A 17,427-nucleotide genomic window follows, 5' to 3' on the forward strand; every position below is an offset into this window, starting at 1 on the left:
AGGTCAGTCAGAAATAACCTGGTAAGCTTGAGAAAGGACAGCCAAAACATATCTGGTCATATGAGTCTGATAATTAACAGCCCAAAATGCTAGGGTGGCTGAAGTATAAAACTCAACCACAAAATCCCACAACAGTAGAACTAACAACCAGCCAGTGTCCAGAAAAGATTAATTTTATTTTCTCTAAAGGTATAAACCTTTTTACCCAGCCTTTCAATAGTTCTACTGTCCTTATCAGAAGGAAGAAGCTTGACAGAAGGTAGTAATTTAGAAGGTTTGTTGGATGTCAAAGAAATCACCAAAGGGTCAGCAGATGGACAGTTATAAAGGAATTTACAGTCACTGGGCACTTGATAAAACCAATCTGTTTTTTTAAGAGCAGGGGGCTGAGAGTCTGGGGCCTGGGTTGCAGAAGAAAAGGCATCCAATAAAGCAACCAAAACAAGAGGAACAGCAGAGAGTCTAGGAGACTCCAATTGTGGGAGGTCATAATATCTCCTCTGCACTTCAGAAATTTAGGAACAATCCCATTTAAAGAATGACATCATCCTGGCAATGGCATTTCCAAAGGAAATCTCCTCAAAAGGAGACTCAGGACTAGCAGACTCCTCTTCTTCAGAGCCATAATTCAAAGGGAAAGGAATGTGGATAGAAGATGCCAGAGAATCCTCCTCAGAATCCTCTTGTTCTTCAGAGGAATCCTGATCCCTAGACTTCTTGAGGGGGGAAGATGACCATGAGGAGCCAGGACAGAGACCCCCTGAGGAGGTTTCAAGGTCATAAGAACATTGAACAAACCCTGTGTAAAATTCTGCCATTCACTTTGAGGGTCCTTAAGAGCAAAAAAGAAGTTATGTACTCACTATAATGTTCCATGTGAGTTGTCCATCTCGCCTTCATTCTTTACTGATGGGTTCAGAACTGATCCTCAGTTCTGACTCTGCCTCTTTCAAAAGCTCAAGGTCCCCAACTAGCTCGTGGCTTACTCCCTATCCCATGATGCTCTGTGGAAATCCCCAAATCTTGTTTGCTGGTAGACTAAATATTGTATATAAAGAATGAATTTTTATCTATCAAAAAGGACCAAGAAAAGAGTCAGAGAGTAACAGTTGCCAAATACTAATCCCTTGATCCTCCAGGTGTCAAAGGCTGGGGGCAGGAGGGTGGGACGTAAGAATAAAGGCGAGAAGGACAACTCACATGGAACATTTTGGTGAGTACATAACTTCTTTATGTGATGTTGTCCTATCTTGCCTTCATTCTTCACTGATGGGACAGTGTCCCTAGCACCATTTTCTTGGGTGGCTCACAAAAGAACATTCTTCAGGACCATGGACATAAAGGGGGCCCTGTCCCTGGAAGCCAAATCGACTTTGTAATGAGAGATAAAGGTACGAGGTGTTGACCATGTTGCTGCAGCACAGATCATAACAATTGGCAGTTTCGCACAAAAGGTGAAAGAGGTAGAAACAGGTAGAATGAGCTCTTATTTTGCCTGGATGTTGTCTGTTTACAGAATGGTAGGTGAACATAATGCAGTCTGACAACCCTCTGGATATAGTAGATTTTGCTACTGGAGCCACCTTTTTTACAGTCTGAAAATTATACAAATAGTTGGTCAGTCTTTCTAAGTTTGTTTGTTCTGTGCAAGTAGAAACGTAATTGTCTGTACACATCCAGTAGGTGTAACATATATTCTGCCTTATTGCCATAACTGGGGAAGAAAACTGGTAAGTCTATAGAATGGTTTAGGTTTGATTCAGAACATACCTTTGGTAGAAAGGACAAGTTCATACGGCGAGAGACTCTGTCCTTATGGAACAGCATATAGGGGGTTTGACAGATAATGCTTGTAGTTCTGAAACACGTCTGGCTGAAGTGATCACTAGTAAGGCAGCTGTTTTCCACGTTAAAAACTTTAGATCACATGATGAAGCGGGCTAAAAGGGGGAAAGGATTATACGAGATAAGACAAAATTTAGATTCCATGAAGATAAGAGGTGGTTTAATGGGTGGTTTTAACAGATTTGCACCTCTCAAGAAAGCTCTACAAAGTCTGTGGGACATGACATTTGGACCTCCGTCTCCAATGTGGAAATAAGAAATTGCAGCTAGTTGCACTCGAATGGTAGCTGCAGCTGCCCCTTCCTGAAAAAGCTTCACTAAATATTCCAAAATAGAAGGTAAGGGTGCAGAAAAGGGGTCAAGATTATTTTCTGAAGGCCAGGAAGTAAATCTTTTCCAACACGTATGAGCTAACTACAATAACAGTATAATTTGATAAATCATTTTCTTTTGTAAGGGTATACATATGTACACGTGTTAATAAAGTAAACTCAAATGATCAACTAAAAATGGACCCCTGCCCTTAAAAAAAAAAAAAATATATATATATATATATATATATATATATGACTTTAATATATTGCAATAACTTTCTCCTTTTCACTAAAGTGCCTACTGTATATTGTACTTTCTTTGTTGTCTCTAAATATTTCTGTTAAATTCTATGTAAAACAGATGCTGTACTTGTCAATGTTATTCTCGTTTTATTGGAGGTTTTCTCCCAGGGCCTCCGCTGAAAATGGGCTCACAACCAGATGGACTATCCCAATCAACAAATGTAAAATAAATAAATAACAAATTTACTGAGCTACAATCTTTTCGTAGAAGCTTTGTGAGAAGAAATCAAGATATGTTTTACTGATGGGGAAAGGTCTGGAAGCCTGGTTATGGCTAGAATCGGAGCAGCCATGCTGTCAACTTGAGGGTTTGCAGAGATGGATGACATGTACCCAATGGGTGTGTCAGAAGATCAGGAAATGGGTCCAAAATCCAGGACTCCTCTTGAAGAGGTCACAAAAAGGGGAACCAGATTTGACAAGGCCAGTAAGGGGCATGAAGTATTAAGGTTCTTCCCAATACACTGGCTTTCTGAAGAACTTTTGGTATCAAGGGAAGGGGAGGAAAAGTGTATAGGAGATCCGAGGGGGGCCAATTGTGTACAAGTGCATTCCTTGGGGACTCCTGGGCGGGGGGGTTAGGGTAAAGTAGCTGCTGCATTTAGCATTCATGGACATGGCAAAAAGGTCGCAGCAAAGCTGGCCTCATTTTTGGAAAACCATTTCCGCTATGTCTTGTTTCAGGGACCACTTATGGGGCATTAGAATTGCCCTGCTGAGTTTGTCTGCTATCACAATGGATTTCCTCGGGATGCGCGTTGCTATCAGAAAATGTTGGGAAGAGGCTGCCTCCCGCCATACTCTCAGTGCCTCTCGATAAAGGGGGTAAGATCTGGTTCCCCCTTTTTTGTTTATATACCATACAACTGACATGTTGTCTGTCTGGATAGCAATCATTCCTATCGGGAGAGAGTTCTGGAATGTTTGCAATGTAAGAAGCACCGCTTTCATCTCTAGGACATTGATGTGCAAGTGCGCCTCATGATCCTGCCAAGTGCCTTGGACTGTCTTTTGCTGATTAAGACACCCCCCCACCCTATCTGAGAAGCCTCCGTGATCACTGTGGCTAATGGATGTGGAAGAACAAAGGGTCGACCTAAGGTCACTTGACTAGAGTGTATCCACCACTGGAGGTCTTTCTTGCAAGATTCTGTTAATATGATCTGATGTGGCACTTGTAGTTCTTGCATGGACCACTGAGTGAATAGTAGCCACTGTAAGATTCTCATGTGCAGCTGTGCTAATGAAATTACATTTACTGCTGCTGCCATGGTGCCCAGTAACTTTAGAACTGTCCTTGCTGGAACTTCCTTTAAAGAAGAAGGAGTGAGACCTGAAGCCATAATGTTTGAACTCTTTCTGGGGGCAACTTTACTATCATTGTTATAGTATCTAGATCTGTGCCTATAAAAATGATATGTTGAGATAGCAATAAGGCAGATTTTTCGTAGTTTATTGTGATTCCCAAATCGGAGAAAAATGTCAGTGTGGTGTCTCATACTACTCATAGTTGATGCTTAGTGGTGATGGTTAGGAGCCAGTCATCTAGACATGGAAACACTCGGAATCCTAGATGCCTCAGGTGAGCCGTAACTACTGCCATACATTTGGTGAACACTCGGGAGGCTGTAGTGAGACCAAAGGGCAGAGCTTGAAATTGGTAATGACTGGCTCCCAGCTGAAAGCGTAAATGACTCCTGGATGGCCTGTCCATTTTTATGTGGTAGTATGCATCCTGGAGGTCTATAGAGCACATCCAATTGTCTTTTCCCAAAAATGGAAGTATCGACTGCAATTTCACCATCCATAACTTTGTCTTTGTGACAGATTTGTTCAACCTGCTGAGATCCAGTATGGATCTCCAGTCCCCTGTTTTCTTTGGGACTAAAAAGAAAGTACAATTGTGTACACTTACCATAAATGAAGACGTTTGAGTATATTCACTGTTGCAGTCATCACATTTGGGTTATCTGCTTGCAGTGGCCCTCAGTCGGCCTGATTATGAAAGTCTTGGGTCCTGCGTCAGTTGCTGTCTCATCTTCCATGGCGTCAGGTAGTCAGGGGTATAAATCATGCAGCCGTCGTCATTACATCAGTTTTTCTTGCCCCAGATGTCAGGTGCCCCCATTAATGGGAAGCAATTAAATATATATACAAGGTTATACCTCCAACAAAAAAGCAAATACACCAAAAAGCTTTTAAGTATAGTAAAGGAGAATAGAGGTATAGCCAAAAGAAGTCAGGGGGCAGGAGGGAGGGTAACCAGGACTGCAACAGTGAATACACTCGAACATCTACATTTATGGTAAGTGTACTCAACTGTGCTATGTTCTTCGTCTTTCACTGTTGCAGTCATCACATTTGGGTAGATTCCCAAAGATAAGGACGGGAGGAGGAATTTAGATAGCATTAGGACCAGCTATAAGGCCCTGCAAGACTGCAGTGGCAAAGCCAGCACTGGATTTAGAGAAATTTGGCAAATGGTAATGCTTGGTGAAAGTATGTACAGAACTCCAGGTAGCAGCTTCTAGGATGTCTCTGGTAGGGACACCTCTGAGGAAGGCAGTAGAGGTAGATGCAGCCCTGGTTGAATGGGGTCTAATCCCTGTGGGATAGGTTTTCCATGGTGCTTATAGCAGAAATGAATGCAATGGCCTATCCATTTAGAAATGATTTGCTTTGAAATAGCCATCCCCTCTGCCCCTGTAGCAAATGCCACCAGTAATTGTTCAGATTTCCTTTGAGGTTTAGTCCTGTCCAAGTAAAATCTAAGTTGTCTGTGCACATCTAAGGAGTGCAGTATCTGTTCCCCTTTGTTCTGTGGAATAGAAAAGAAGGTTGGCAAATGAATGGACTAATTAAGAGCCATCCTGGATACCACCTTCGGCATGAAAGGGGATTGGTCCTGAGGGACATCCTGTCTGAATGAACGATGATGAAAGGCTCCACTGCCATAAGGGCCTGTAATTCAGACACCCTTCTTGCTGAAGTGATTGCTAAAAAGAAATCTGTTTTCCAAGAAAGGAATTTTAACTCTGCAGTTGCAGCTGGCTCAAAAGGAGAAAGAGTGAGTTTTTCCAATACAAAATTAAGGTCCCAGGATGGAGTTGGGGCTCTCCTTGGTGGTCTTAAGTTTTTGGCCCCTCAGAGGAACTGTTTGAGCAGCGGGTGAGAAAAGAGGGGTGGTTCTGTGTTGTAATGAGCTGAAATGGCTGAGGTGTGAATTTTGATGGAGGAAAAGGAAAAGCCCTTGTGAAGCATCTCAGTTAATTATTGAAGAATCTGAGGTAAATTGGGTGCTGCTGTGGCCATCCCTTGAGTTTGGTTGCAGGCACAGAATATTTTCCATTTTTTAGCATAAGATTTTCTAGTACTAGGCCTCCTTGCCTACAAAATGACATCCAACACTTGTTTACTGAGGGATGGTAATGGAGAGATTAGGTAATTAGGCTGACAAGTTCAGGGTTTGAAGCTGGGGGTGCAGAATCTGGCTCTCTTGCTGAGACAGCAGGGTAGGGGTCTGAGGTAGGTGCCATGGGGCCAGTTGTGACACATTGTGCAAGAAGGGGTACCAGTGTTGACGTGGCCAGTCTGTTGCAATCAGCATCATCCTTGGTTTGTCCTGTTTGATCTTTAGTAGTACTTTGGAGAGGTGAGGCAGAGGAGGAAAGGCATAAACTGATAGATTTTTCAGCTGAAGGACAGAGCATCCACTTCCCAAGCTTGTTTGTGGGGAGTCCTTGTGCAGAATTTGTCCAATTAGTAGTTCTGGGGGGAGGCAAACAGGTCTATATCTGGGATCCCCCATTTGTTGATCAACATGTTGAAAATCTTTGGTTCCAATTTGCACTCATGTGGATTCATGATATTTCTGCTTAGTTTGTCTGCCAGTGTATTTAGCTTTCCTGGCAGGAATTGAGCCTGTAGATGAAGTTGGTAGCTTAAGGCTGTGTTCCACAGAGCCATGGCTAGTCTGCAGAGGGGGTAAGAATGGGTACCCCGTTTGTTTATGTACCACATAACAGTGGTGTTGTCCTTCTTTACCATTAATTGTCCTGGAAGAATGTGGTCCTTGAAGGCTGTCAGAGCATTGTGTAAAGCTAACATTTATTTTTGATTGATATGCAGGTGCATTTGACTTGGGTTCCATTTGCCCTAAATGCACTTCCCTGCCAGGTGAGCCCCACATGCGTAGTCTAATGCGTCAGTTGTTAGGGTTTGGGTGGCAGGGGGTAGAGTGAATGGTAGCCCCTTGTTTTGGTGGCAGGCCTCTGCCCACCAAAGGAATTCTAACCGTAGGCAAGGTATGATAGGAATCATTGTTTCTATATCCTGAGAATGTTGACACCATAGGCTTTTTAGATACCACTGTAGTTTCCTCATATGCAGTCTTGCATATGGAATTAGTAGAATGCACGAAGCCGTGAACCCCAAGGCTTGCAGTAGTTGCCTTGCAGATAGCAGGGTTTTTGTGGCCACTAGTTTGAAATAAGTTGTCAAAAGAATTTGTTTCTCTGGCGTGAGGAAAGCCATCTGGGAAGTTGTGTTCAAGCTTGCTCCCAGGAATATAATTTGCTGACAGGGACCAGATGTGATTTATTTTTGTTTATGGTGTACCCCAGACAAGTTAACACCTTTTGTACAAATGCCACATTATTCAGTAGTATGTCCTGGCTTTCGTCCAGGTATGGGTATATTTGAATATTTCTTTGCCTGCAAAATGCAATGACTGGAGCTAGGCACTTTGTGAATACCCTGGGCACAGTAGATAAGCCAAAGGGCAGTGCAGAGAACTGATAGTGCATGCAGCCTGCTTTGAAGCGTAGGTATTTTCTGCAAGATTCCCTGATTGGGATGTGCAGGTAGGCTTCCTTTAAATCCAGTATTGCCAACCAGGCATCTTTGCCTATCATGGGAAGCAACTAGTGAAGAGTTAGCATCTTGAATTTTGGAATCACCAAAAAGGTGTTTAGGATAGACAGGTCCAGGAAAGGACACCATGAGCTGTCTTTTCTGGGTACCAGGAAAAGTCTTGAGTAGAAACTTTGCCCCTTTTCCTCTTCCGGAACAGTCTAGATAGCCTTTAACCTTAAGAGAGAGAGTACTTGCTTTTGAGCATCTGCCCACTGATTTGGGGGTAGATCTGGCCAACCGTTTGGGGTTGGTAATGGTGGAAGTGAAATCTGTATCCTTGGGAAACTGTTTAAAACCCATTTGTCCTGGGTAATGAGTTCCCAGTTTTTTGCTTGCAGAGCAATCTTTCCCACTAAAGGAGCAGTCAGTTGAGAAGTGCTTGTAAGTTTTAAAGTTAAGTCATTGAGACAGCTTACCATAGGGGGGAGTCTTACTACTCCCTGATTTGGAAGTGGGAGCCCCTCACTGCTTAGTCCTGTGTGTACCCTTGGACTGAAGCCTGGGTGTTCTGCTGGTTCTGGGTTTGAACTGAGAAGGCCTGGAAGAGGCAGGAAAGGACCAATTTTTTGAGGGCCAATGCCTACTAAATCTAGAAGGCTGCACTTGTAAGAAATCTTTAACAGTTTGCATAGATTTAGCTTTTTCCTCCATCTTAAGAACTTTTGCTTTGTCGCCAAACAGGCAGTCCTGATTTAAGGGAGCATCCAGCAATTTCGTTTTAACATGATCTGGCAAAGCTTGCTCCATAAGCCAAGCATGCCTTCTAAGTACAGACCCGGTGACAGCAGCCTTGCAAGATGCTTCTAGTGAATCAAAACCACACTGCAAGGTATGTTTTCCAACCTGTTCAGCAGAATGCATTAAATCCTGTAAATCCTTATTTTCAGCACAATCAGGAATCAACATCATTTTGTGTTTAAACAATCCAATAATATGCTGCTGATACTTTAACATATGAAACTGACAATTTCAGGCCCTGATGGCCAAGGTTGCAGAGGTGTATACCTTCTTACCCCATCTATCCAGGGCCCTGGAATCTCTATCAGAGGGGGTGGGATTTTTGGCAGTAGTAGCCTTGATGCCCTTGGGTCCCTGTGAAATGGTCTCAGGATCCACAATAGGATTTTTAAAAAGAAACTTGTGAGAATCAGGAACCCTGTAATATCTAGCAGATTTTCTGGGAGCAGGAGGTAAAGAGTCAGGGGCCAAGCTAGATTCCGAAAAGGCATCGGCAACAATGTCCAGCACAAGAGGGACAGCTAAAGGCCTGTGTTGAGGCAGGAGTAAGAAATCTCTAAGCCTCTTTTTAGAATCAAAGTAATCCTGGCTGTCCCAATGAAAATGGTCCCTAAGAGTATGCAAGGTTTCACCAAAAGAAAAATCCCCTGGGGGAGAAGCAGAGGGAATGGAGTCCTCTGCATCAGAATACTCACAGGTAGATAAGGGTAAATCCTGGTCATCAGAGGAGACAGAAATTTCAGAATCCTGGTCAGAAGTACCATAAGCAAATTCAGTCCTAGGTCTCTTAGAGGGGGAATGTTGGCTTCCCTTGATTAAAGTAATATGGTATTCAGCCATTCTTATCATTTGTTTTTAGGCATAGAGGCCTGACCATGCAGTCTGGGCATCGGTTTCCTAGGTATGGTTCGAGTTTTAGGCCTAGAAGAAGAAGATGGCACTGGTTTAATATGCAAGTCAGTAGGCCTGAATACACACTCAGAAGCTGGTGCCTGCACAGCGGCTCTGGACCCATCCAAGGTACAGACATCTGCAGGTTCCACTGATGAAGTATCTCGCGGCATACCGGACTCCAAATGGGTCTCAGCAGAGGCCTGTGAATCTGAAGTAGCAGGTATCAGGGGCTGCAAAAGTACCGGTGAACTGGCGACTAGCTTAGGAGAAGCTTTGGACCAAGGCTCTGTCTTTATCTTTGCGTTTTTTTTCGGAATGTCGGTAGCCGGGTGGCTTACCGAAGACATATCTGGATAATTGAACCGAGTACCAAAATATTTAGAAGTGAAAATGTAACTACGACGAATACTTTGTGGTTTAAATAAGGCACAAAACCGACAGCGAGGTACGTCGTGGTCAGGGCCTAGGCAAGGAATACAGTATGAATGAAAATCTTTATGAGAAATTTGCTTTCCACAAGAAATACAATTATTGACTTTTACTGACATCGGTTTAGAGCAAGAAAAAGTTTCCCCAACGGGATACTTAGCTTTAGTTGAAGAGTTTGGTTCTGAAATTCGAAAACGAAAATTTTAGGAGTCGGCTGACTGGCACTTGTGAACTGCTTCTGCTTCGGGCACTGCACGGCAAGAAAGACTGGTGTAATGGCGTCAGCTGCATGCTTTATACACCTGACTACCTGAAATCACGGAAGAAGAGACAGCAACCGACGCAGGACCCAAGACTTTGATAATCAGGCCGAATGAGGGCTACTGCAAGCAGATAACCCAAATGTGATGACTGCAACAGTGAAACACGAAGAACATCCTTGAGTAAGTTCCGGATCCTACCTGGTCTGTGGGTACTGGTTGGATAACTCTTTCTAGCAACTTCTGTATTTCTATGGTTGCTTGTTTCCTGTGACTGGGTGGAACATCTGTAATGTTTTTGATACATGGGGTTGGAAGGGAGAAGGATATATAGTATCCTCTGGATATGATGCTTTGTACCCATTTGTCTTTTGTTATTCTTATCCAGGTGTTTGGGTACAAGGAAAAGTGACCCCTGACTGCCTCCAGAGATGGACAAATGGGCCTCCTTTCAAGAGCACTGGAAGGGCTTACCAAAGAAGGATTCTCTATCACCCTGAGTTTTGTGGACCCCTTCTACCACATGATCGTCATCTTCCATTATTGCTTCCCCCTTTGTCCCTGGGGGAAGGCTCACCACGTGTGTTTGGGAAAACTCTCTGGACTTTTCAGAACCACATCTTTTCCTCCATTTTGACCTCTGAAATAAGGTCTAAATGGTATGGAGAAATGGTCTCCAATGGCAGAGAGAGTTTTACCTCCCTGTTCACACCTAGTTAGTGTGTGTTTGACTTTGAGCCCGAACAAGAATGAGCCATCAAAAGGGGCATTAACAAAAGAAGACTTAAAATTTTCTGCAAAGTTACACAAGCGCATCCAGGAATGTCTCCTAAGGGAAATTCCTGAACCTTCTGCCCAGCTCACTCCATCGGGTGCAGAGGAAATAGGCCTCATGGATGAGTTTACTAGTGAATTTAAGGTGGAGAGCTCGAGGACACTTTGTCTGATGCCCCCACAGCTACTGTAGCTTGTACAGTATCTCCTAGCTCCTTCAGGAGATCTCTCTGCAGCCTGATAAAATGTGTGAGATAATTCAGGGACTCAAGGGTAAAGGTCACTGAAGAAAATATGTGCTTTCTGTATCCGTCCATTGTCCGCGACTCCTTATTCAGGGGATGGATAGAAAAGGATGTCTCTGACAATTCCTTCTTGGTGGCCACCACCACCACCATCGCATATACTGGGCAACCTTTTGTTAGGAAGGATTTATCTTTGGGGGCTGTTATAAACTTATCTGGCCTCTGCGGAACAGGCTCGATGGAATCCGAAGACTCCCATGCCTTTTGACAAACCAATTACATAAGTTCATCGAAAGGCAGACACACCCAAGTGGTGGGAGAGTGAGACCCAAAAGCCTTCAGGTATACAGACTCCTCATCAGAAGAGTTGATTGGCATCCAGCTACCTCTCTGCTTAAGAATTTCCAAGATGTCTGCAAAGGAGACATCCTCAGAGGGCAACTGTGGGGACCCTTCTGAACCATCGAGGTCTGTGCCAGATGTGACTGACTCGTCCAGGGAGTCCAGATGTTTCCTCTTGCATAGTCTCTTCTGAGGGACCTCTTCAGAAGGGCATTTTGGAGAGGTTTTGGAAGAGATAGGTTCATCCAATGGGGCATCCTAAGGCTTACGGTCTCCATGTCTGTGTGGAATTGGCTTTGTGGAGACAGACACTGGTGCCTTTAGGGGAGGAATGACTGGATCTGAGAGTGGGGCTGTCTGTGGTGACAGCACTCTCCTCATTGCCTCGAAAGCCCCCTGCCCATGACTTGAGAAAGCTCCCAGTTCTGAAAAACCAGAAGGTTTCCCCAGCACCAAGGGGGTTGGCTCCAAAGCTGATGTAGGCACCAAGCTCACCTGAGCCAAAGCCCCAAGAAGCAAGATTGGATCCAACAAGTGTCCGATCCGACTGTCCTCCCCAAACCTGAGCGTCTGCTCCCCCTGAACTCAGAGGGCACCAAGGAAGTCGTAGCAGAGGTCGGGGCCATAGATCCTGAGGCGGGTCTCAGCACTGACGGTTCCACAACAATCTGATCCACGCATTCCAGCTTCAAAGCCCCGAGGTGGGTCGGAGGAGGAATCGATAGTGATGGGGTTGGTCCACTCATCTCTGAAACTTTCTGGGTCAGATGCGATAATAATTTTGCTAGCGCTGGTGTACTCAAAAACCTCTGCACCACACAATCCACATCATCTTCTGTCAAACTCCTGAAGGATCGAGAGGAGGGGTTAGGAGACATAGATTTCTGCAAAACTGGTGACCTTAAGGTTGGAGACACCAGTTCCAAAACAGGGGACTGGCTCCGAGTATGCAACACCAATGGCTCTGAAACAGATGGAGCTGAGGTACATAGTTTCTCAGGTCTGAAAGCCTTTGGATCCAATGACATTTTGGAAACTTTTTGTGAAGGTCCAGATTGGTCCGAAGAGAATGAAGATCTTTTTGTTGACTTACCAGATATAGGAGGAGGGGAAGAGCTTTTCTTTGAAGTACTATGACCTTCTTCTAAGGATTCTGAAAAAGAAGTCTTTAGTAGTCCTCTTAGAATAAGTTTATTTTTTCTCTCAAGGAGAAACCTTGAACTGAAACAGTGGCATATAGAGCATGACTCTTGTAAGTGTACTGCTCCAAGGCAGTACACACACTCTGAATGGCTGTCAAAGACATTTTTTGAGAACATTTTGAACATTTCTTGAACCCAGAGGGTTTTAGTCTCTTTAAACTGTTTAGACATAGCAAATCCAACTAAGCAACACCAAACAACCTATACTATCTATGTATATATGATTTTTAAACAGCACACAGGAAAAACAGGTGGGAAAGCCCTGTAACTTAAATGGGCTAAAGACTGCTCTCTAAGTTAAACTAACTGGTTAGAGAGAAAAAGGGTTAAGTTTTATATATATATATATATATATATATATATATATATATATATGTAAGTAAACAAACTGAACAGCAGAAAAAAACTGCACACCAAGAAGGATACAAGAAAATATCCAAGGTTTGGCACTATACAAGAAGAAAACCTTACAAATTACAGGCTAAACACTAAAAGTTTCAACTACCAAACACACTTGACGTCTCAGAAGCACAGGCCAAGTAAAAGGGCGGAGTCGCTCTCTAAATTTAAACAAGCTGAACTCTAATAAAACACACACACACACTCCTACAATACTACTCTATGAATAATCCTAATAATAGTAACAATAATGTAAAAATATTAATCACACAGACAGGAAACGGGATAGGGGTGGACTGTAAGCCTTAAAATGAAAAACGATGACCCCAGATATCCTAGAGATCAATAGTAAGCAGCGGACACAGTCTAGATGGTGAACAACATAGCCAAAGCACTAATAAGTAATCACACAAAAGTTTCAGAAGCAAACAAGCTAAATAGTTATATATATAAGAAAAAAGGATCCAACTTAGCCAGAGCCAGTTGAGGAAACACCTGATCTGTTTAGCAGCAAATGAGATCTGGGGATTTCCAGAGAGCATCGTGGGATAGGGAGTAAGCCACGAGCTAGTTGGGGACCTCGAGCTTTTGAAAGCATCCGAGTCAGAAATGAGGATCGATTCTGAAACCATCAGTAAAGAATGAAGGTGAGATAGGACAACATCACATGAAATATGTCTTTTGCTTCTTTTTTAAAAGGATGTCTGGCTTATGAAATGTAGAAGGCTCCGATGCCTCCCTACACTCAATAATCATAGTCGGGACTTCCTCCCTAACCAGTACCTGAGGAACTCCCTTAGGCCCTTCTGTGACAATCAGCCATGGTTCCCTCGAGTGTCCGAAGTGGACATCTGCGAGGCCTCTGAGGGCGTGCAAGAATCCAGATCCATGCCGGCCTCCAAACCCATTGCAGCAGAGGAATCCAGCCCCGAAGCCAGACTGACCCTCCGGGCTTTCACCAACCTCAGTGGAGAAGGCACAGCCAAAGAATCTTACCTGACTTTTGTGGCCTTCTTTTTTGAAGACGGCTCACACTCAGGCCAGGAAATACCTTCCATAGTGTATTTCACTAAAAGCTTTAGATGCTGGTTTTCAAGATAACTGGCAAAGGATGAAAGACAACTATGTAAGGTCTTTGGAACAAAAGGCTGACAAACAGTACAGGAGGTATGGTCATGAGAAGCTCCTAAACAAAGCAAGCACTGCTCGTGACAGTCTTTATGGGGAATCTGTTTCCCATACTAGCATTTACCCTTTCTGGATGACATGAAACCCCATGACAACACAAATGCTGTAAGCAAAAAAGGATAAGCCAAAAAAAAACAAAAAAAACAATGGGAACTTACCTGAACAACTAGGTAAACCAGCAACAACTCAGGTAATCAGACAGACCATCAAAGATGAGGTTCAGACTGGCGGCTAAGAGATTCTGAGGATGATACTTCCTGATGTCACCTTTATGCCCTAGAACGTAAAGGGGGGAAATTGTAACACCTCGACAGTAGTATATATCGCCACCTGTGTAGCATGTGACGCTTATTATATTGGAAAAACGGAGAGGAAACTGAGGACTAGAATATATGAACACACTTACAGGATTAGGAAACAGGATCCTAACAATGCACTCAGCAGACATATTTTGGATAATGGTGTTGAACATTCCTTCCGTTTTACTATTATTGACATTATTGATCACACATCTACTACAGGAAATTGGAAATGTTTTTTAGCTGCTTTAGAGAGCAAATGGCAAATACTTTGTAATGCTACGACCAAACCTGGTATCAATGATCACATCAGTATCAAACCTTTCTTGATAATGGATAGTTAAATATATTTTTTCTTCCTTACTTATAAGATATTTCTTGTTACAATTTCTTGCAATAATTTTTTGCTTAAATAAGAATTTTTAACATACATATTTTTATGAGTATATTAAATTATTTCATATTATTATAGTTATATAATTAAATCTATAACATGGTTTATATTTAGTTTTATAATCAAATATTGATAGTATGTACTTTTACATAAATTTACAGTGGTATTTATATGCATGCATACATAAAATATAATATTCCGTCTGCATTGTGCTTTGTTTTATACATTTTACATAGGCATTTTGTTAGTTCACAAAGTAGTCGTTTATTTTAGGCTTTGAGTTATTTTTAGCTTCTAGTAACTTTTTTAGAACTTTTTTAAGAACTTTTTTAAGGACTTTTCAAGACTTTTTAATATATTTTACACCACCATATGCTTTCTTAGGAATAACTTTTTCACAACAAATTCATTATATATGTTCACATCATAGTAGTTGCATTATATGTATTTTATTTTATATTATATATTTCTGCATGAATTGTTTATATTGTTTGGAAACAGTTTTATAAGGTACTATATGTATAACAGTTGTGTTTGAGTTAGAACATGTTGGTTCATTAAGATTATAGAATACTATTTTACTGCATCTCTGATTAATAGAAATTATTTAATTAATTCATCTTTTGGCGCCAAAAATATTATTTATTGTTGTATTTTTGGGGCTTTCATGGTTCTGATGAAATCTGTTGGTAGCAGATGAAAGCGCTTAACCATCGAAGTTTTTGAAAGTTCCTTATCTGTGTATTGCTTTGCTGGGATATATTAAAATACTTTGCTTTTAACTGAGTGAGCAGCGTTTTACTTGGTTACGAGGTCTTCCTGCTGAAACACCTTTATGCCCTACACCTTGCATGGGGAGCATACGTAGGACAGGCCTTGGTATACTGGCTGAAAATTGGACAGTCCTTGGTAGAGGATCCCTCATATTAAGAAAACTGCAACAGTGAAATAGAAGGACATCACCGCTTTTCTTACTGTAAAGCCATTCATAACTACATAAACAGCCAGCAAGTTACCAACATTCCTGGGTGCTTTTTTTAAATGGTTCTGTCCCACCAGGGGAAATACATTTCTCATGATTTCACATCTTTATCTAGTCTGATAAAACTGCTACCAAAAAAAAAAAAAAAAAAAAACTTCAGCCATCAATCCTTGCAACCATAAAATCTACATCTGCAGACAGTTCATGTCACTGCAATGTTACTTTAACCAACCACATCAGCAAAGAATGATCTGCCTACTGAGAATGTCTTCAAGTGAGTTGATATTGTAGATTACCAACTACAGGCCCAAATAAAGTATTAATAATAAGCATTTCATGGAAAACGTAAGCTTAAATAAATAAAAACTTTTCTGAAAAGCAACTGCAGACTAAGATGTGAAAATAAAACTGCCACAGATGCACTGTGCACTTAAGGTACATACCTTAACAATAGGATTCAACAACACAACACCTGATTTTTTGGTAATTATTTGTTTAGTTGTATAATGATACTCTATAAGTTGAGGAATTGTTGGAAATCCAGTGCCTTCAAATCGATATTGATTCTAAATGAAGAGGTAAAGAATAATTAGGAATACAACCTGAAGAAAATATTAAATATTGCTAAACATGTTATTATATCTAAACTAATATCAATCTGAACTAGATATTGTTAGCACTTAAAACTGAAAAAAAATCAAAACTGTACACATATTAATTAATTTATTTACTTTAGCAAAAATGTATGTTTTTTGCAACAATGAATAAGGCTTGTTTACTTTAACTAGCCATTTCCAAGGGAAGAGTTGGAAAAGCAAAGAAAAGCATTGTAGATACAACAGGTTTCAACAGGCATACAAGAAACACCGTCAAAGTAAGTGTACCTTTAAATATTAAAGATAAATAATCAGCACTACTCTCTAGCAACCAGATGGCATATATTTATAGCTGATGTAATAATGCTACTAGAAGATCAGCTTTAAACTTTGGCTCAGCCTTGAAAGTAAACCAGAAAAGTGAAGTTGCATGACAGTATTCATTATAACCAAAAATACTCAAAACATGCTTACAGTGCATCCATAGATGCATGGGATTTAGCCACAGGCTGGTGACAGTCTTCCAATCAGACTCATGGAGTAGCTGGACATTCCCTAGGGAAGATATAAGGTCACCCCCCCCTTCAAGAAAATCAGACAGGAACTTAGCAGTAAAGTAGAGCATAATAAGTGCCATGTTCAGTTATATTCTGGAGCAGGCAGCCATCAACAAGTGTAGCACTTTCTAAAATAACACGTTCTATTTCTGTTTCGGCATAGTCATTGGATTTCCTACAAACCCTGAAAATTACAGCAACTTACGCTTTATGTTCCTGTTTGTATAGGTCTAATTTTCTTTTACAAACAATGTACTTAAAATTATAACCTATAAGTGTGATAAACTATTTTTGCACTGACCCATTGAATTATTATAAATATACAAAACATGCTTAAAAATAACATAAATCTCTGTACAGCTAATTACAAAATAAGAGTCAAACTCTACAAAATTAAAGTTATGTACTCAACATAACTATGAGGTTCTTCTGTTCGATTCTCGGCTGGAGTGCCTTCTGTGTGGAGTCTGCAAGTCCTCTCCACGGTCGAGTGAAGTTAAAGACATGCAGGTAGGTGCGTGCGTGAATGAGTGTGCCTTCCTTGAAGGTTGGGCGTTGGGCTGGCACCTCGGCACCATAAAAATCCACTGCCAATCATTAGCGGACCGGAGTTCCGCTGTGGTGACCCCTAACCGGGAAAAGCAGAAAGACAAGACACTCAACATAACTATGCATCTGTGCTGTCCATTTTCATTCTTCCTCAATGTATGGGTCTCGGATCTGATCCTTGGATCCAACTCAAGCAATCTCTC

General features: G+C 41.7%; 1 protein-coding gene across 1 annotated transcript in view; it reads right to left on the reverse strand.

The window, feature by feature from the left end:
- The window catches only part of FER (FER tyrosine kinase), a gene marked incomplete in the record, with an annotated part of 3,568,968 nt that overhangs the window by 1,623,052 nt on the left and 1,928,489 nt on the right, over positions 1-17,427 (reverse strand). The window contains 1 exon segment of the mRNA XM_044064275.1: positions 15,966-16,088. Within this exon segment, the coding sequence (XP_043920210.1) occupies positions 15,966-16,088 (123 nt within the window).

Source organism: Protopterus annectens, chromosome 2.part2 (genome assembly GCF_019279795.1).
Source record: "Protopterus annectens isolate FY-2018-M chromosome 2.part2, PAN1.0, whole genome shotgun sequence".
NCBI lineage: Eukaryota > Metazoa > Chordata > Ceratodontiformes > Protopteridae > Protopterus > Protopterus annectens.